This window comes from Ammospiza caudacuta, chromosome Z (genome assembly GCF_027887145.1).
Source record: "Ammospiza caudacuta isolate bAmmCau1 chromosome Z, bAmmCau1.pri, whole genome shotgun sequence".
Lineage (NCBI taxonomy): Eukaryota > Metazoa > Chordata > Aves > Passeriformes > Passerellidae > Ammospiza > Ammospiza caudacuta.
The window spans coordinates 23,579,809-23,601,589 of NC_080632.1; the positions used below are offsets into that span (position 1 = coordinate 23,579,809).

General features: G+C 37.7%; 1 protein-coding gene across 1 annotated transcript in view; it reads right to left on the bottom strand.

The window, feature by feature from the left end:
• Positions 1 to 21,781, bottom strand: part of GAK (cyclin G associated kinase) — a 68,373-nt gene that overhangs the window by 19,504 nt on the left and 27,088 nt on the right. Inside the window, exons 12-22 of the mRNA XM_058823451.1 lie at positions 17,581 to 17,630; positions 17,346 to 17,494; positions 13,485 to 13,607; positions 10,572 to 10,705; positions 9,397 to 9,591; positions 8,730 to 8,847; positions 6,253 to 6,332; positions 5,717 to 5,910; positions 3,696 to 3,854; positions 2,480 to 2,944; positions 344 to 514 (exon numbers count right to left, since the gene is read on the bottom strand). Coding sequence (XP_058679434.1) covers positions 344 to 514; positions 2,480 to 2,944; positions 3,696 to 3,854; positions 5,717 to 5,910; positions 6,253 to 6,332; positions 8,730 to 8,847; positions 9,397 to 9,591; positions 10,572 to 10,705; positions 13,485 to 13,607; positions 17,346 to 17,494; positions 17,581 to 17,630 — 1,838 coding nt within the window. The remainder of the gene's footprint in view (positions 1 to 343; positions 515 to 2,479; positions 2,945 to 3,695; positions 3,855 to 5,716; positions 5,911 to 6,252; positions 6,333 to 8,729; positions 8,848 to 9,396; positions 9,592 to 10,571; positions 10,706 to 13,484; positions 13,608 to 17,345; positions 17,495 to 17,580; positions 17,631 to 21,781) is intronic.

A 21,781-nucleotide genomic window follows, 5' to 3' on the forward strand; every position in this document is an offset into this window, starting at 1 on the left:
ATCTTTAAAACCTAAATACAGTCAACACAGCACACTATCCTCTACAAATTAAGTTTCCAGATATTTGGGTATCCTCAGTTATTAGATCATTGAGAGGACACTCCAACTCCTAACATATGGTTAGCAATTCTAGAAATCCTGTCACATCATAAATAATAGCATGACATTATACAGCAAACACCTGCTTCTTGGTGCATTTACATCTGTACTTCCAGAGTACAAAGCTAATTAAAACAGCAATCACAACAAGTGGATCTATCAAGACACTAATCCACTAAGCTGAAAGACAAATGCACAGAAGAGAAGAAACTGTTGAGAAACAGAACACCAGAAGCACACTTACCTAAATTTAAGAAATCTGAGCTGGAAGAAGGTGGAAGTGAACTTTGTGTGGAAGGAACTGTATTAGCTGTAGATGTTGAGGTTGGATGAAGGAAGTCCCCAAAGAGGTCTGGACCAGACAGGGCTTGATTCTCTGAGCTTGATGACATTGTGAATGGATCAAATGGATCGGCTAAAAAATAAGCAGAAAACAAAATTATCTCATGACAAACTGTAGAATAAATGAAGTTGAAAAAGCCTTACTCCTCAGATGGCACAGACAAGAAGCAAAGCTCATGCTAGTACCTGCAGCAGCCTTCAGTCAATTTTGTGTGGCAAAGACTAACCACCCATTCCTTTCTCTAGACAAATGAACTTTCACGTGGTACAAAAAGGGTCCCTCAGCCATACATAATATGAACAGCTACGTCTTCTAAAGCATCAAGACTCCATACAATTCAACAACATTGTTAATTTCATCCATTTAAGACACATCTTAAGTTTGTGTGACCAGTTGACACGCAGAAGAATTACATTCATTAAATACTCAGTTTGAAGAATACTAGGTTTGAAGAAAACGGACTATTACACTATTAAAAAGAATATGAAGTAAAATGTTCATACTACCATTCAGACTTGAAGGCATTGGCGATTCTGGGGCAGAAAACACGTCAACCCAAGAATGAAAACCAACAGAAGTAAGACTTCCGCAGGTCTCTAGTGATCCCAGTGAAGAAAAAACTAACTGGAAGAGTATTTATAGTCAGCATGGAGTAACATGTGACAGTCAGCTGGAATCAGGGCTTTAGATATTCCTGTTTCTGCTGCCCTCTAGGGTCAAAACCCCTGAAGAGCCCAGGGAGTCCTGCCAGATTCACTCAGAAGCTGAAGAGAAGGAATAATCCTGCTGTAATACCCCAACACATCCTCAGCTAATGACCACATTGTACAGGACTCAACAACATTTCAAGCAAATTTACTACAGCATCATACATAAACAAAACCTCAAGTTTGTTGTGCAAGCCAAAATACAACAGTGGCCAAATATTCTCACTTCTGCAAGTATCTCTCTTAATACAATTCAATGAAATACACTGAATGAGAATGACTACAAGAATGCAATATACACATGACTACTGATAAAATGTTTCACACAACACCCGTGGCTAAAGAAAGATAACGTAATCAAGGTTTTGTTTGATAGAATTCTACCTATGTAAAAACGGTAAATTACAATTATTCTTCCCTGACCACAGTAACAAAGTTCAATAGTGAAGTGCCTCAAAATAAAAAAACATCTTGAACCATCTAAATGCTCTGTGGAAAATACTTCTAGTTGTCTATAGATTAAAGCTTTTAGTACCTATGAATTATCTTTGTGCAAACAAACAAAACCTTGTAATGGTTTCCTAGATTATGTGAGTAATATTCCCAGAAATCTCACCATTAACTTTAGGCAGAGAATTGTTATTCCCAAAAAGTGACAAAGAGATGAGCATCCACTGGTGAGAGGAACAGAATCTCTGAACTAAAGCACCCTGCTTAAATACCAAATAGACAGCACTACATAGCATTCTCTTTAAGAATACAGACTTGCCAACAACATCATTAAAACCAGCAAGAAAATGTCTTTTAGCAGTATCATTATCCTACTGATTTGAACAATAATCTACAGGATTTACAGTTGCTCAGCAGTCTCATGTGATTAACGCTTAAAAATCCCACGCAGACATTTGACCTAAGCAGCATAGTTCTGTACATCTAATGCCATTGCTTTACATAAAGTTCAAGTTATGAGAAGTCTATGCCTTAATAAGGAAAGTTATGGATTTAGAAAAGGATCGAGCATGCAACATTCATATGGGAAAGCTAAGAATTCCTTAAGATACTGAGTTCCTTTGAAATGGAAAATTCATTAGTTTTCCATTTACAAAAGTTTAAAGTTAACAGGATACTGGCAACATAACAGAATATCTGGGTAACGTACAGGAACTTCTTCATGCAGAAGTAACACCTGTTCTATTCATAGTCTTGCTACAGACTGACATGTCTTCACCATTCACCATCTTGAAACACAGTACTTATTTTCTAAGCACAATGCAAGCAGCAGTTTTCATGTGTTGCCCATGTGACAAGTGCTGTTATTAAACTCACATACCTGAAGACACAGCTGCTGCTGAAGATGAACCCTGAGTAGCAGCTGGACGCTGACTGCTGAAAAAGAAATCTGTTCCTTGTCCAAGAAGATCTCCAGTGGGCTCATTTGAAACCTGTGACACACTGCTCACAAACAGATTGTTCAACAAGTCAGCATTACTTGATGAAGAGTTTATTTCTGAGATAGGTTGTTTCTGTTCTGCTGAAATGTCAGAATCTAGTCCCAGCAAGTCTACATTCTCTTCAGGAAGAGATTTTTGTAATGGTGCAGATGGAGATTCAAAACTGGCTTCAAAAAGCAACTCTCCTTCTGGAGTAGAGTCTTTCTCATCAACTGCACTTCCTTCATCTGGAAATGTTGGGAACTCCTCATCTGAAGGATCACTCTCTTCCCTGTCATCAGACAGCTGAACACAATCATTTTTAGATGAGCTGTCTTCTATTCCACTTTCTGGAGTTTTTCCTTCTTGAATAGGAAAAAAAAAAAAAAGAGTAACATCTTTAAATAACCAGCATTATTCTTTTGACTCAGGTAAGAGAAACTTTCATGGTGACAGCATACGAAGTTAATTCCTAACTAACCAAAACTCATATAAGAACTGATGAAAAAGGAACTACATGCTCCTGCTACCTCTTTGTACAGGACAGACAAAGGAGCAGCTGACTACCATATCTGACACTCCACAGATAGGTATTACAAATTTTTTCAAAAAAAGACTGACTTGGACATTCACCTCAGATCACTATGTCTCTTAGAGCTGACAAGATTTCTCAGTAACTGATGAACTCAATAAAAGCATAAGGAGCTGCTGACATTTTTAACAACAAAGCAGCAACCAGAAAAGAGAGTTACACGTGTGCGATAAAATTACATTTTCTTAGTCCTACTTACTGATATGGACCCCACTGGCTAATCTACTTTGTTTCCTCTGTTCCTCAGCCAAAGTGGAGCTGTGTGAGTGAAAAGCTTCCTTGCAGATCTTTAAGGTTAAGATTTTTACAGAAAAAGAAAAATTTAGCTCACCAAACCCCTTTACTTGGTGTTTATCCAAAGGAAGGAGAATAACCGCTTGTTACTCTATAGAGCTCACTCTTTAAATAGCTCTCCTTGTGGTTAGTGAATTAGAGACTTTTACTGCCTAAGAAGGCTTAAGCATTCACTGGAAGGCATACAAGACAAACATAAACCACACAGTACTTCAGAGGAAAACCTGTACCTTTCCAGTCCAGAGAGTGAAAGAAGTTGTTTGCATCAGTACTACCGCTGTGAGGGGATTCTGTATCAGTAGGTGCACTTTCTGAAGACTGCTCCAACTGGGATGCCTCTGCTTCATACTGTGCAGTTGAACCTGGCTGTCTAGGCAACTCTGGTTTCCCTATAAAACAGAATTTAAGGCAGAGCCCATAGAGAGAAACTTCTCAATCCTCCACATGGCAGCTGATACTTGTCTTTCAAGCTGACTGCTGTAGGAAGACAATTATTATCTCCAATCTATTGCTCGGCAATTGCAAATTCCTGCCCCCACCATCTCTGAAATTAGCATTAACTTCTTTTCAGCTGCAAAAACTGGTAAAACCCAGTTTTGAACTAGGACATTAAATCAGAATCATAAAATAAATCTCAAGCATTCTATTTACATTTGTAGGAAAATGTAATTAACACCTCACTTGTACCAAGCATCCCCTAGAACATTCAAGAGCTATGAACAGTATCTGCAATAAGAGACAGAAAAACACAAATGCAGCTATGGAAAAACCCAGAATATGCAAAGCCAGTGAAGAACATGGACTAAAGACAACTAAAGAAGAATATGGATAAAAAAGGGGCGGTACACTGTATGATGCTATTAACTGCTTCTTATATTTCTTATTTTACTGAAATCAGGTATCAAGTGATTCTTGTGTAATATTCAGTTGTGCTGTTACCTACTGCTGTATGACCTCTAAAAACCCCAAGTTTCTTCAAGACAAATGAAGAAGACTTCCTAAATTAGTTAATATTCATCCACTGTTTGAAAAAAATGGATGGACAGCTGGGATAAACCTATTTGTCTAAATTTAAATACACAACTGGGAGAGCACTTTTTCACTCTCCTTCTACATTCTCAGCAGTAGCTTAGAGATACTGAAAACATATATGAAAGATCATAATTAATGGAAGAGTAAATTCAATTTTAATGGCAAGTATATTTAAAATCAGTTCACAGCACTTACTTTTGTCCTATTCCCTTTCCACCAATCTTAAGAAATACTTTCAGTGTAATTTGAAATCCTTACATTTCCTGTATCAATCAGAAAATGGAAGCGACTTAAGAAAATAAGAGTAACTTTACAGAACCCCATCATCAATGATGATGTAAAGTTAAACACCTTAGCTTTAGAGATCTGATAATTGTGTTCACAGTAGGATTAAGCTAAGTTAAATAGAAAATTGCCTAAATCATAATACAAACAACACATATCCTGCTTGAAAGAAATAAAGGCCAGCAGCAACTATCTTGTATGAAAAAAATGTACTTGAGATGTACCATATTAACAGCACAGGGTGAGATCTCGTATCACTAAAATCACCACAGTAATCTTTGTCATGCTTCTTTATCCTCAAAACACAGAGAAGGCTTAAGAGCCTGAATGAAAATGTCAAAGCTAATCACTGATACCAGAAGAAGAAGAAAGATACTGAACAGCATTAACTGCAACTAATGCAGGCGTCTACAGATAAAGACAAATACAGATAATAAAATAGTGTCTGCTGGAACATATTAGGAAAAGTGCAGGAAACTAATTACAACATTACATGGCTATGCATAAGAATGTTGATAAAAACATTCTTACCTAAAACCATTTGTGAGGAATGCTCACATAATTTTAAGTGAAATGATACTGGTGCCAGTTTAGCCAAATAAACCCTCTTCAAGACATTGTGCCTACAAATACTGACTGTTACAATCCCATTTGCTAAAAGTCCCTCCTGCAAATGGCCTATTCATAGCTCTGTAAGCTATGAAACCAAGCACATGTAAGCACAGTAGAATTAAGACAAGCATAATTACAATCCTCATTACTGGAGGATAACTTAAGCTCCTCCATACAATGCATATTTTTAACTGATATTTACAAAAAAAACCCTTTCTGATTTCTTTCAATTAATGGATCATCAAAAATTAAACAAAAGCTTCAAACACTAAGTACATTGAAAACCTTCTCACATTCTCTAGTTTTTCAATGGATTCATTACCAAATTTTGATAAAATCTCTTGCTGTTCCTCTCGGGTGGAGAAGAGGATCTTGGGATTCAGTCCTTTTATATTCATGTTATCCCAAGGTGGCTGTTCACAGCTGGGCCTATCTCTGGGCTCCACCTCTACTTCCAGATTGACTTGAAACAAATCAGGGTATTTCTCTTGTATGTCACAGGCATCCAGATCATATCTGTAAAGACACAGACAAGAAGTTTCTTGACACTGAAGGCTAACTGGATTAGATCTACTACAGTCCAAAACAAAACTCCAAAGCAATTAATATAAGACATTAAAAATGCTGTGTTTGTTTACTTTTCCCATCTTAAACAGGTGGTATTTTTGTACATTGTTTGTATAATGAACAATACATCTCGTTTCCTTAAGGTGAGTAAAAAAAGACTCTTATTGCAATCAAAGTCATCTACTTCCTCAACTGACTATATTTCCTCTCCCAGTATATGTTGATGTTTGGCAGGTTAAGCAGTTTCAAAGACAATTTCTTCCAGTCTCCTACAAAAAGATGTCAACATACTTGGCAAATTTCACTGTAGTGGCATTTCGGGGCACAAAGCCTGTATGGAACTGAATCTGAAACATCTTCATTGAAGCCATCTGTTGAAAACAAGAAACAGGAAACTGTATAAATCCACACGAACAGTATGTACAGTGTTCTGCCTTTAACATAATGCAAAGTATTATCAGTATTAAAATATTTTGACGTACTTGCTTTGCTACAAAAAATTCCATTTAATTACAAGTATACTTTATCTTGAAAGATTTAAATGCATTTGAGATAGAACATAAATAGATCTATTACCAGCATTAACAAACCAAAAGACCTTCAGTCAGGTATGTCTCATCACTAACCTCAAAACAGACTATCAAAGTCTAAAGTATTTACAGATCCTGTTGTGGAGGCTAAAACTGTATAATCCTTGTTCCTTTTCTGAACAGCATATGCTCAGGAAAATCCATTGTGCAATATGCCAGCCAAGAAATACATGTACATCACATACAAAGGAATAGATTTAAAACAGTTTTAAATGTACCACATTTAAAAGGACACTTCAGAAAGCATTCAAGGAGGTTTTTTTGTACAACTTCAAGTCAGCCATTCATTCCAGACAGAATTGTAGGGCTTTTGTCAACTGACTCATTTTAATCACTCAACTGTTTACAGATAAACCACTTTCCCATGCCTGATGGGAATATGAGTGTCCAGAAATATGCTACTATAGAATATTCAGGTAGCTCCTGATCTTGCACAAATCCAAATTACAGCTCACTGATCAATGCAGCCTGTATTTGTTTCCTAGCCTTAGTCGCGACATCTGTGATATAGCATTGCCAGTCCTTACAAAGAAGTCACGCAGTAGTAGTCCAGAAAATGTTATAACAATACTGAATTATGAAAGCTTTCCTCATAAATGAGTATTTCCTGAACATCATAACCAGAAACGAAATAATAGAAAAAGCATTGCCACAGATTAAGGACGATGATTCTTCCCCTCTATTCAGAACCAGTGAAGCCTCAGCTGTAATTGCAATGCCCAGTTCTGGGCTCCTTAGTACAGGAGAGACATGGACATACTGGAGAGAGCTCCTCTGATTCATCCATCCCTACCATCACTTTCCTAGAAGTTAAACTGAACTCTCTCTCTCTCTCTAATTAGCTGTGAGAAAGTAGAAGACATTCATAACACCCAACTCTAAATATAGTAGAAATCTTGAAATGTGGTGGTTAATCTCTGAAAGAGATCGGCAGAGAACTTTAGGGGGCGACTTACGGCACATAAAACTAAGGACACATTGAATATTGTTCCATCAAACCTCCAAACCCAGATCATCACACACACTGTTGATGCATCATTTGTTACAGCTGACAGCTGAGAAAATTCTAGTCTTTTCTATCAGCGAATAAATGCCAGAGAAACCACATCAAAGAAACTCTATCATGAATAAAAGTGAGATGGTACAAGAAGTATAACCTAGCCTTGGCTAAATTTGGTCAGTTTTATGCCTTTCTCCTGATGACCTTGAACAATACAGTAGTTATTTTTGCGCATTAAGGAATCATTTCACTGATTTTAAGTCAGTGAAAGTCATTAATAATAATTTCATTTTAGTTTTAAGGTATTTTGGAAGATCTTGTTGAACATGACAAGATTCGATACCTTCCTACTCACAAAGCAGACAGAAAAAACCAGGAGGAAACCAATTTCAGTGAACACTAACTATGTATGAATACACATGTATGTCCCACATGTACCAAAACTGGCTGAAAAATTGTCTTGTCAATTTCCAGAAACCTCCAAGCTCTAAACTTTGTGCTATCTGTCCTTATCTTTTACATGGATTTCTAAGTTTAATTGGTTACTTATCTGGAAAAAAAAGAACATGGTTGTCTTTTAAAAAATTTGAAGACAGGCTTCATTAACAAGATTTTTGTGATCTTGCAATACAGTTGCATCCATAGTTGAATTAAAAAAGGAAATATGCATTCTCCCTAGTAGAACAAAGACAAGTAAGAAAATCAGCTACAAAAATGGAACCTGACTTTAGAAATAGCCTATAAAACCACATGGATTTTTCTGCCTGTTCTGTACCGGCAGTCTCTGGAATCCCACTTTTCTGCTGAGTGGTATATTTCCTTTGTTTGCAGTTTGTGTGCACAGAATTAAAAAGTTCTGGCTTGTTGTGCAACTTAACAGATAATAATTCCTGCCTCAAAAAAAACTGGCTGGGGAGTTTCCCTAGAAATATAACAATTATCAGTATTGAAGTACTTTCTGGAAATGCTTATAAAAGCATCTACATGTACAACATTGGGAGTGGACAGTCTCAGAAGGCTTGAAAAGGTTGAATTCACAAGTGAATGAAAACCTCAAACATTTTTCTGAACAAAGAATAGTAAATAAAGCAAAGTACTCAGTAGATAACTAGTAGGTTACAAAACTGCAACCAAAAAAACCCCACATCTTCCATTCAGGCTCTTAAATTCATCATTACCTTGGCTTGTAGTCGTCCTCCTAGAGTTGACCTGGCGTGATAGATCACAATGAGAACATCTCCTTGGACTGTTATACCCAATGGGATTACCGCTTTCCCATCTTCAATTTTAAACTCCCTAAAGGAGAAAAAAACCATAATCATAGCCAATTTAGTTTAAAAAGAGATTAAATAGTGTATTGCTTTAGCCTGCTTTCTCTAAGGCCTTCAGTAGGTGGAAAGCTACAAGGACTTCAGTATTCTCTCATTTTTCTTGTCTATGATTACCCACATCCAGCAGTGTTAGTACGATTTACAACTGTGCAGACACCAGAGCTGTACAGGGGCTTATAAGCAGTCACCTTGCAGCTGACATGCCTGGGGGATCCTTAAAGTTTCCATGACTGAGACATGATGTTATGCTCAGCACAAGTACATTACGGATCAATGTTCCCAGTCTTGCATCACATGGAGTGAGAAGAGAGTCTGGCTCAGTGCCTTGCAGTGCCCAGTGTGCCACCCCAGCATCAGCCCCACTGTTCTGCAGGACCAGCTGCTCTAAAAAGCACATTCATGATTCACTTTCGAGACCAGCTAAAAGGGTACACGGGAATCTAGAAACACGTAAATGCTAGAATCCAGAAAAACATAACTTGCTGTTTCAGAGCAAGTCATAGCCTGTACTTACTTCATTTTGTCATATTCCTGGGAGGTAGTGGCTACTCTCTCATCTCCCACATAAACCTCACAAAAAGGCCTGCAGCCATTACGCTGCTTACTGAAAAGCGGAACGGGAGTCATGACAATTGATCTGACAAGGATGGGCTTGCTGTGAGGAATAATGGGTTCTTCAGCCATCATGTCACACATGTACTCAATGTATCTGCCAAAACCAGAGGATACTCATTTAGTCAGAGCACAAAATTCTAAGAAATGGGTGAACACATAAGCAAGTTACATCTTACTCAGCCACTAAGCATTGTTAACAGTGAAACAGTGGTAACATTCACCACCACCTCCAGCAAACAGATTTTCAAATCTGAAAAAGGTTCTGTAGCTTTACATATAATGACTTGTAAAATAAACTAGTCACTATTTCAAAAGGTCTTAAAATGCTAATCTAGGAGAACTATTTATTTTGTATCTTATACATAATAGATCACTTAAATCTCCCTAAAGGGTTTAAATTTGTCCTGATTATTATATCTTATTTTGTGGAGAACCCCTTAAGTATACATTAAGTAAATGTGTACAAAAACATAAGCTGTCCTTTATACTGAATTAATACTTTATTTCCCATCCTTCAAAATCTAATTGTTTTTTTTAGGAAACAACCTTACTACCACTGTCACTTGTTATTCATACTTTACAGTTATAAGATCTATCAAATTAAGTAAAATAAACAGTTTAAAACATTTGCCAAAGTATGTGCAAGTTGCCTCTGCATGCACTCCCAAAAAAAAGGCACACTAGGCATTTTTACTGCATTGACAAAAATAATTTCTGGTATTCCCTCAGAGCTTGCAGTGCTGTGACATAATAAAACCTATTGTAATAAACTAGGAAACATGAAATAAGTCTTACACATGTGGAAGAGGATTTTATAATTAAGAAAGCATTCAAAAGCTCTGCACACCCATGTTTTCACTCTTAACATTTCTTCTCCACAGGGTATATTTGACCTATTTCTGATGGGTACTTACAGGCTAAGAAAATTCAGAACTCCCTTTAATTCATGATACAGCAAAGTACTTGGAAACACGTTTGAACACAGACATTATTGAAATAATTTATCTTTCTAAAGACATCCTATACCATATTCAGAATTGAATAACTACTTGCTTCATGAGTCTCTTACAGTACCTTTTATGAGAAGGCCAAATGCCAGGTGGACAGCGTTTCATACTGAACATATAAACAGCAGCTTCAGCAGTAGTGAAGAGACGACAAAAACACAGAAAAGAACAGACTACAACAGCAGATGCTGCTCTTCCATCCTAGTAAAAAAAAAAAAAGTAGCTTTGTTAGTAAATCTAGTGGAAAAAGCATTATCCAAGTTACTGAAGAACATCCCACTATGTATCCCATATCCTATCATTATTCAATGTCATGATGTCCTAAGTCTAGTGCTGTTATTTGATTTGAAGTTTGTAGCTGAGTGTGAAAGGTTTTCATTTAACTTCCACACCATACAAAAGATGTTATGTAATACTTTCTTGTTCAAATGTGAATAACTACTTTAGCTTAACACTATTTGAAATTTTCAGTTTATATTCTTTACCCTACTGTCACTAATACCCATTTTTTAGGTTTGTTTCCTGGCTGCTATCTGAAATCCCAGAACACTGCTATTTTTGACTGATAGACATGGACTACTGCTACAAGAAAAGTACAAAGGCTCAGAAGAACTAAACCACACTAAACTCTTTAGACTGCTGTCTAAAATTGTTAAGAAACAAAGAGAAAGAGATTAAAACTAGCTTCTTTCTGCAGGAATCCCCGCTACACACATATCCCAGATACATCCCTGTATTATAAAAGGCAGAAGATTTTTGGAAGAGATAATGGTTGACAGAAGAGGCCTTCTCCAGGTTCGTTGGCTAGCATCATGGAACAGAATTTTTATCATTCATTTCTTAAAGTTCTGGTGTACACTTTACATCACATCTGGCACAAAGCCATGTATATATATAAAAGTTTGCCTCACATGTGAGGAAAAGAAATGAGTTAAGTACCTTGAACAAAACAACTCAAGGGAAAGATGTTACAGAAACTGGTGCTAGATCATCACACTTCTTCTTATCTACTCGACCAGCAATCGTGTGACACCGAGGTATCACATTACTACAGAATTAGATGCCTAACCTCACAGCAGCACTGAAAATTATACTGACTTTCAGGAGCTGACATCAACTGGCTTTTTACTTTCAGAACACTAGAAAACTCACAAATATGGTTTGTCAGATTAACAAATCCTGGGTTTGACTCTGATAGTGATATTCCCTATTGATGGCTATACAGAATCACAGAATTTCTAGGTTGGAAGAGACCTTCAAGATCATTGAGTCCAACCCATGTTCTAACACCTCAACTAGATCATGGCACCAAGTGCCCCATCTAGTCTTTTTTTAAACACATCGAGGGATGGTGACTCCACCACCTCCCTGGGTAGATGATTCCAGCATTTGGCCACTCTTTCTGTAAAATACTTCCTCCTTAATTCTACCCTGTATCTCCCTTGGCACAGCTTGAGACTGTGTCCTCTTGTTCTGTCTGTTGTTGCCCAGAGAAAGAGACCGACCCCCAGCTCACCACAGCCACCCTTCAGGAAGTTCAAGAGGGTGATAAGGTCACCTCTGAGTCTCCTTTTCTCCAAGCTGAACAACCCTACCTTCCTCAGTCGTTGCTCATATGGCTTGTGCTCCAAGCCCCTCACCAGCCTCGTTGCCTCCTCTGGACACGCTCAAGCATCTCAGCATCCCTCCTAAACTGAGGGCCCAGAGCTGGACACAGCACTCAGGGTGTGCCCTCACCAGTGCTGAGAACAGGGGCAGAATGACCTCCCTGCTCCTGCTGGCCACACCGTTCCTGACACTGGCCAGGATGCCCTTGGCCTTCTTGGCCCCCAGGGCACACTGCTGGCTCATGTCCAGCTGGCTGTGGACCAGCACCCCCAGGTCCCTTTCCACCTGAGCACTGTCCAGCCACACCGTTCCTAGCTTATATCGTTGCAGGGGGTTATTGTGGCCAAAGTGCAGGACTCGGCACTTGGACTTATTGAACTTCATCCCATTAGATTCTGCCCATCCATCCAACGATTCCAAGTCCCTCTGCAAAGCCCTCTGTCCCTCTAACAGATCAACACACACTCCCAACTTAGTGTCATCTGCAAATTTGCTAATAAAGGACTCTAAACCCTCATCCATGTCATCAATAAAAATATTAAACAGAACTGGCCCCAGCACAGACCCCTGAGGGATACCACTGGTGACTGGCTGCCAGCTGGATGCAGCACCATTCACCAGCACTCTCTGGGCCCGGCCATGCAGCCAGAGAGGTTTTGAATGCTTTTCAGCAGCATTGCAAGTATTGCCACATAGCCACATTTTGTTTTTTACTCTGCAGCAAAAGAAGAAGGTCAAAATTTCACCTGCAATTCTCTTAAACAAATGCAAGAGTGACCTAATTTTCAAATTCTGAGCAAAGCATTCTTTAAATTTATTCCTCCCCCTACCATGTTTAACATGAGAAGGCTCTATAGACAGTTTTATTGCTTTTTTTAGTTATATCAAAATTAATAATATTTTGGAGAATAGTGAAATCTACAGAGCAATCTGCTGCCAGCAAAAGCAGGTAGACCAGAAGTCTTACAGTCAGTTTCTGAAATTCTGTAGGTACAGATTACATTCTAAATGGACAATAATGGGATATGCAGTGTACACCCATCTATCACACAGAAAACAAAAAATGGAGCAAATACTGAAACACATAGAGTGGATTTTTTTTTTCTTCCAAAGGATACTTTCCCTTAATACTGCCTGTATACTGCCTTCCACTCTAAATGCAAGTAAGCAATGGCTACATTAACATACCAATTTCCCTAAGGAGAAAATTGACGCAAGTAACTTCCCTACGAACACAGCAGGAAGGAGTTGACCCTGGGGCATCCAGTAAAGAAAGCCAGTAGCAATCACAAACTGAATGAATACCAGGATCCTTCTTCACAATTTAAAGCTCTATTGAATAAAGCACTTCAGACATAAACCAATTTCTTACAAGGCAATGCACAATGCAAACATTTTTCTGGTCTTGTTTCAGCCATAAATGCATGTTCTTGCATATGCTATAGAGATTCTGAAGATTTGGTGCTCGTCTTGCTGGCCAGCCACATTCAGAAACCTGCAGTGAGAGAGACAAGAGATGTGAGAAACAGTATAATATTGACACATATACAGAACCTGGGTTATGCAAATGTCTACAAGGCAATTTTACACTTGAATGCCACCTTCATGATGAAATTAAGAAAGACACTCGAGAAAAGCAGTGTTACAAAGTGTAAACATCACAAAGAAGTGCAATAAAACTTCAGTTCCGTCTACAAATCTGCTGCACAAGAAGTATAAAGAACTCAGATCACTACCTGAAATATTCTCAGAGCAAGGAGTAAAATAAAACAGCTTTCAACTTAATTTGTGCACATACACTTAAGCAAATAAAAAGCAAAAAAAACCAACCAGCCAACCAAAACAAAAACAAAAAAAAAAAAAAAACCAAAACCAAAAATCCCACCAAACCAACAACGAAAAAAACCACCAAAGACCAAAAAAAAACCCAACAACAGAAAGATTAGGCTTCTTTTAATATTTGTCCTTTGTTCAAAGAGCTTGAGTGGTTCATTAATATTCCATTTACAATTACTGCTTCAAAACACTAATAAAAAATCAGCTTCACTGCTAAGAATCTATATCCTTAAAACCAACTGTCCAGTAAGGATATAGGATATGAAACTTGATTCTTGGGGCACTTGAAACACCTAAAGAGTTAGATATATTAAGAATTGAAAAGCAAGTTACAAATGAAGCCTTTTGTATTTGTTTTTAGTCTCAACCGCAATTGTCAGATATTGAAGACCAAGTTTTCCTATCAGCAGTATGTCTTCCTATCTAGATAAAGAGTTCAAGGGTTATTCTGATATAAATTACCTGAACTGATTATCACAAAAAACTGTGTTTGTGCCAAGCACAGGAAAAAGGACTGCAATAAACAGTGTAAGTGTCTTCATTGTACCCTTGTATTTAAATTTAAAAATAAGGCCATTTCAGAAAGAATCCCTTTGCAACTGATTTAAATTGCACATTCCTTTTTTAGTGCAAGTTTATGCAAAGTCACCAGTAAACAAAGAAAAGCTAAGGCAAAAAGTCCTTTATATCCCTGTTCACCACAGGATTCAATGTGGGCTTCAGTACATCTCAAATATTACAACAGTAGTGTGTGCAGGTTTCAGCTGGAGTAATTTTGTCCATAGCAACTAAATGAGGCTGTGTTTTGCGAGGGAACCAATTTGTATTTGTGACGGAACCTAGTGTTGATAACACAGGGATTTTTTTTTTTATTGGTAAGCACAGCTTAGATAGAGCTAATGTCGTGTCTGCCTCTCACATCAGCTCACCAACAAGCAGGCTTGGCATGCACAAGAGGGAGGGGACACAGCCAGGACAAGTGACCCCAGCTAACCAAAGGAATATTCCATAACATAGGACATCATGCTCAACCCATAAATCTGTGGGAAAAAGAATGGAAGGGGAAACATTCAGAGTGACGGCATTTGTCTTCTGAAGGAATTATAATGCATGATGGAGCCCTGTGTTCCTGTACACCTGCCTGCCCATGGAAAAAGGTGGATAAATTCCTTGTTTTGCTTTGCTTGTACCTGAGGGTTTTGCTTTACTTTTAAACTGCTTTTATTTCAACCCATGAGTTCTTACTTTCACCTTGTGATTCCCTCCCCATTTCTACCAGGGAGGAATAAGCAAGCAGCTTGGTTGCTGGCTCAAGTTAAATCACAACACTCCAAAAGAATCAAATTGAAGTGTTGCAGCTTCAGATCAGAACACAGCCTAAAATAAGTGTATTCAAAATGCAAAAAGTACTGACTTTTTTCCTTGTAATCTACCATTTACTTTCCACTCAAACACTAGGTTTCCTACAAGATGTAACAAAAACAACATTACCTTCTGTTTTTTAGCTGTGTTTACAGCTCTAAATGTCCTGACAATTAGCAGAATTATGGATAGTGCCCAAACTCTCAGAGCAATCCATTCCAAAAAGGACTCAAAACTATCAGAGAAGCTAGTTTCAAAAGTACCATTAATTTTAACTAAGATTAAAGAAAATTGTAGAAGATCCATACAGATAGAAAACAGCAAGAAACTAGTAATATGTAATTTCATAAATACCTTCTAAGCAAAGTGTCATAATTAAGAATTTTAGAAGCTGCTCTCCTCTGATCACGTTTAAAGGCTTGCCATAATCATCTTTTGCCAGCATTAAAGTAAACCTAAGCTTCTTTAGGTTCCTACATGGCTGCTATCATCCAGCATTGAACAATTAAGTTAGTCAGCGTTGCTAAACATCTCGATTTCAATAGGCAGGTAATAGTTCCAAATACAATTAGAGTTTGTTTCCAAGTAAAATAACTGCCTTCCTAAATACTCCTAGACAATAAAGTGATCATGAACCTGTAATCTTTCAACTAATTATGACCTACTATGACTTCTGAACAAAACCAAGATCATATTACCATTCTTAGTATCAACACATCAGAAATACCAGGTGTACAGACACCTCAGACTTGCATAACTAAAAAAATCCATTGGTAAGCAAATTCCCAGTCACAGAATTTATCATTCCATAAGCAGAGACTGATCACTTTGCAGGATGTGGAATAAATCAGTTCACCACACCAGTTCTCTGACTTTCCAGCAATCTAGTGCTAAAAAGAATTGCTGTACATTTTGCTTTGAGGTACCTGCTACAAAAAATCATGCAGTAGATTTCCTGTGTAATCAAGTTTTTTTGCCTTCCATCTTGAATAGCCTCTACCTGAACTTCATATTGAACCAGATACACATAAAGAAAATGATTGCATTCATCCAAAGAGGCAGTAATGGTTTCTTTCAGGTGTGACAATACTTTATCTTGTTTACAAGGAAACAAAAGAAAGTGATAGCACTAGGAAGAATACTTTAAATATACCTCACCCCAACATTTTAAGTCAGCTCTGGTAATTGAAACAATGCTAAGGATGGCTCTGTATAATAAGGCCCAAAAAGCTTTATTACTCTGTAACTAATAATGGTTCTAGACTCTCTTCTTGGCAGACAGTATTGTGTGGAAGGGGCATGATCACTACAGACAGTTAAGGCACTGGACAACTCCCTACACAGTAACAGTCCCAACTGTTGAGCCAGGACAGTCAAGTTTTACTTAGGGGCAAACACTGAAGCCCAGAATCTTGGCACCAGACAAGATGTTCTCAATACCTTGTTGCTGAATGAGGCAAATGCCTTCATATTAGTATCAGAGAAATTGCCAGGAAGGATAATGGAGGCTCAGCTAAATTACAATACTGAAGATGGTGGGAATAATCAGTCAGCTATGTCTGAGTCATATGGGAGTCAAATAGTATGTAATGGGGCAAAGAGAAACTCCAGTGAACAGGTTATGCAAATCACTATGTCCTTGACAGAGGAAAATGGTAGAATATAGGAGAGATTGAAATTTTAGTAAGACTTTCATTACTTTAAGTATTCTCTACTTAAAGTACTTAAATGTGAAACACATAATGTACATGAGGCATGTTTTCAAAGATATTACTATCCTAGAAAAAACAGACTTTAGTCTGTTTAAGATTAGTAAGATTTTTTAAGATTAAAGATTAGTCTGCTATCAGTTAAGTTTGGTTTTAAAGCAAGGACAAGGAAAACACAGGTAACTCTTTGACCTTGTGTTTGTACTTACTCTTTTGTCATCTTTTTGATTAACCTACTTTAACCTATTTTACAATAAAAATCTAAAGGTATAATGAAAACATTATGTTTCAAGGCCTTTTAGAGAAATACACAAAACTATACAAACCCTGTTATGGAATCTTGAAGGTCTGTATGTTCTTGGAGAGAGATTGTACACAGCATAATGGCCAGGATGTTTAGAGTCCAGACACAACCGCACATCTTCTATATTATTTTTGATGGCAGATTCCACACCTTCAGCTGGAAAGGACATCACTGAAGACAGAACAAACAGCGAGTGAATTTTTTCATGTATTAAGAGCAAAGAAAAATTATGTTTAACAAAGATATAGATATCATACCAGCAATTCTGGAAGTGATATATGATATATCCAAGTCTCCTTTTGCATAACTGAAAGAAAACACATTGGTTTTAATACCGGGACATATAACCATTCAAGCCGAAAGTTAAAAGTCAGAGCTCTCCAGTGGCACCCACCACTATGAACAATGTTTCAATTCTTCCATCTGAGGCTCCTTACATTCACATTTCTAGAGTTTCATAACAGAGCTTTCAGAACAGATACTGTGTTTAAGCAGTTGCTCATTTAAATTAGTTGCACCAAAACCATCTGTGGGTTTTCGTACAGATACCCTTAATCTTTAACTCACTCCTCTAGCCCCTGCTCTCACTGATAAAAATGCACTGAAGGATGTCAGTTTGAAAACCTAATGATACATTCATGTCTTTAATGAAGAATATCTCAACACCTAAAAGAAAGACTACTAGCTGAACATCTAAGTTTAAATTACATAATGCTGGCATGTTACTATCTATCACAGATGGCCATGCTGCCCAATATCCAAATTCCATATGGGCAGTGTTAAGAACACTTCCCTGTCTAGCCATTCAGGAAGGACTCTGGCAGTCACACTTCAGCCACCACCAGACCTGTCACTGCCAGGACTGAAGCCCCTTTGCAGCTGGAGAGCCAATGGGTGTCCCGCTGGACTCCCTGCACACCCCGCACTCACACAGGCAGACCAGGTCTCCTTACCAGTCGGACCCCAGGCTTCCCATAGCAGAGTCCCAGATCTATGGCTGCCTAAAGTCATTTAATGCTCCTGCAGCAACAGAGTAAGAGCTGGAGCTGCTGCCTCCCAGGAGGAACTCCCAAGAAAGGAAATACTGAGCGTTTACACTCTCACAGTTTATGGGTGCCAAAGTCTGGGCTCTTCCTGCTGAGTCCTTGGCTCCTGCAGTGCCTCAGTGTCCGGTCACCCGTCTGGGTCACAGGCCCCTGTGTCCTTTGCCTTTCCAAACATTGGCAATTCCTGACCTCTTGCCTCAGACTCCCAGCCAGAGCTCAACCTGCAGCTCCCACTGCAGCTGCATCCCGAGCTACCTGCACTCAACACAAAGAGTACAGAATCTCTTTCCTTGTTTAAATAATTCTTACAAAAATTCACTTCCAGAGCTCCCATAAGTGAGCAAGGCATTAGTCATTACTCATCTCTCTCTCATACAACTGTGCACCATTTAAAAGTGCAGGCTTTTCAAAAAAAACCTCCCAGTATACTTAGGTCAATTCCCTGCACCTTTACTTAATCATCCACACTATATCAACAATTAACTAATTTAAGACCACTATTACATTTGTTTCCATGGTATCTGCTATGTAGCAGAATGAAATAGCAAGAGAAAAAAACTGAAGAGAGTCAGTGTAGGCCAACAACCTCGAGTATAACTACACAAGTCTGCACTCCTGGACTGGAAAAAAAAAGAACAAAACTCATCAACAGAATTTGATTTAGACTAATGGATGAATTTGATTTACATTACCTTAAATATCTCAGTAGCCTATTAACTCCAGAATATTAAAATGTCATTAAAACACTGTGATGCATATTTAATTAATTCAGAGGCACTAACAAAACTTCTGTATCACAACAAAATTTCAAGACACTGCTTAGAAGAGCAAACCTAGGATACTACACCCAAATTTTGAAATATCAAGAAAGAACACGAAGTTTTGATTCTTTACTGCTTGTTAGCAATGGTGGAGGTTAGAGGTACTGATTAAAAATACATATTGTATATATAAATATATATTTAATATTCAAGGATTGTAAGGAAGATTTTGAGATTGGAGAAGAAAAATCTTCTGTATGCAATGCCATTTAACAGTATTTATGCAGAATGGCATAATCAGTGTCCTAGCAATGATAACAACTCACTGTCTCAAACTAAAACCACAAGGGAGTTTGAGTCTCACTAGACATAGCACTAAAAAAAAAAATCAACAAAACCCTCAGCCTTGAGAAACCTTGCATAAGGACGTAGACAAATGGGCACAATTTCAAAATTTTTTGCACCTTTGGAAGGACATATTTCATCATGTAAGCTCAGGTGGTAATCCTGCTGCAGCCAAACCAATTAAGGCAGAAATTTACATTCAGAGCTAATAACGACTGCTTACTAAAATTTGTGATGGCTGTAGCCCTTTACAGAGATGAGAAGAGTCAAATGCTATTTCTGGATTACATCCAACAGTTTCAAGTAAGAAAACATGTAATCATTCTAATATCAATTTTTTTTGGCATCAAGGTAAAGGGCCAACTAATACTGCAGCTGTAGAACACAGAACAATTATCCCTTCAACACTGTAACACCAAGGTTAAGCAGCAACTTGTAACATGGGCACAAAATTATTCAGAGCAAAAAACCAACAGTACTGACACCCATTCCCTTGGGAAGACTTTCAGATAATGACTTCTTACTAACAACACCACTCAACTGAGCTTTGGTTTTCACATTTGTCTAAATTAAAAAGCAACATTAGGAGCATAGATCTCATCATACACACATAGATGTAAGAGTGCAATTTAGTATGTCAACAACAGAGCACAGTATAGTCAACTTAAGCTCTATATTTAGCAGGAGTATTCCAAGTATGTGACTATTACACTGAAAAAGCTTCAGAATTTCTGCATAATTTTAATTAAAATGAAGCTTCTTAACTGTAAAATTAACACAAGTCTCAAAAAAATCACTATATCCTTGAATTCACTGAACTTTATTCTGAAGATTTCACAGCTATTTCCGTAGTAAGACCTGAACACAAGGTACTCCGTTTTCAGCAGAGTGTTGTATGTCATAATGGTAACTGAGATTTCTTTAAACAGTAAGAAGGTGAAAAAAGCATGTATTCTTCACATTGTTTAAACATTCCTATGCATTTCAAGATAAAATTCTCTGACTAAAAATCACAAATAAGGTCTTTCCTTTCATATCCTTAACAGCAAAAATTTCATTTAGATAGCAGTTTTGCTGGCAGGTTATAACAGAAGAAAAGCATGCAAACATAGACATACATGAAGTGTTTTCAGCCTGTGGTTCAATATGGGAAAACTCTCTGTGTTTTTAAGGGTCTAATTAAACTCAAAAAAAAAAAAGTATGATATGACTCCAACATTTAGTACTTATTTGATGATACAGACTTCTTCAAAACTGGGTGTACTTCACTGTGGGACAGGACTAGACTAGTCTAGTCTCTGTAGGGAGGCAGGGGGTTATGTCCTTACCAATAAATGATAGAGGCCTCCAAGAAAGCTGGAGAGGGACTTTTTGCAAGGGCATGTAATGACAGCAGGATATGAAGGAATGGCATTAAACTGAAAGAGAGCAGATGGATACTAGTCTGGTCTAGTTGAAGGTGTGCTTCCCCACTGCTCAGGGGTTAGAATCAGATGCTGCTTTCACTCAAAACTACTGTTTGATTCTATGAAATGAAGCAAGTAAGACATGAATTCTGATTTTGCAGAATAAATATCAAAGCAAAAATAACAAGTTCTAACCACATGTTAAAAACTTCTCACTGTGTAAATGGTTGGCATTATCATTCTTGCCAGAGACTAGATGCACCTAAAGACCATAAGTAATAAACAAAAGACCATATTCCAACAAATTAAAAACAATGGAAATAAATTAGCAACTAAATTTACAAAATAAACAAGATAACATACAGAACAAAATTCTACAATAGTACCATCTCTTTACTAACAACTGAAGATGATACTGAATTAATCATGCAACTACCTAGTGCAATGCAAATATCCATGAAATAAAATATTAAACAAGAAACAAAATCACCTTAAAAGCCAAGAAAGCAAGCATAAAAGGCAGCTAATTGTTCCTAGATTGCTACATTATAATCTTTCCAGCAAAAGAGATTGTTCTGACAAAGGAAATGAATACTGATCACAAGTTTTGCCTGCTGTTTTCAATACCAGTGAAGATTTGATCCTTAAAACATTTAGCTATATTTTTGTAACCTGTATGGATGCAGACCTCAATAAGCATAAAAACTGGTACCCAAAAAAAGAGCACAGAAGCTCCACAAGTGAGGAAAAAAAGTTCTCTGAACTTAACAGAGAAATGCTGTGGCTGCACAGCTGCAGGCTGAGCTTTCAGGCACATATGGGCACATCAGCTGGATCGAGGCTCCTGTCTGTGCAGATGCTGCCACTTCACAAAGAAATGCATATCTTCTCCATCTCCAC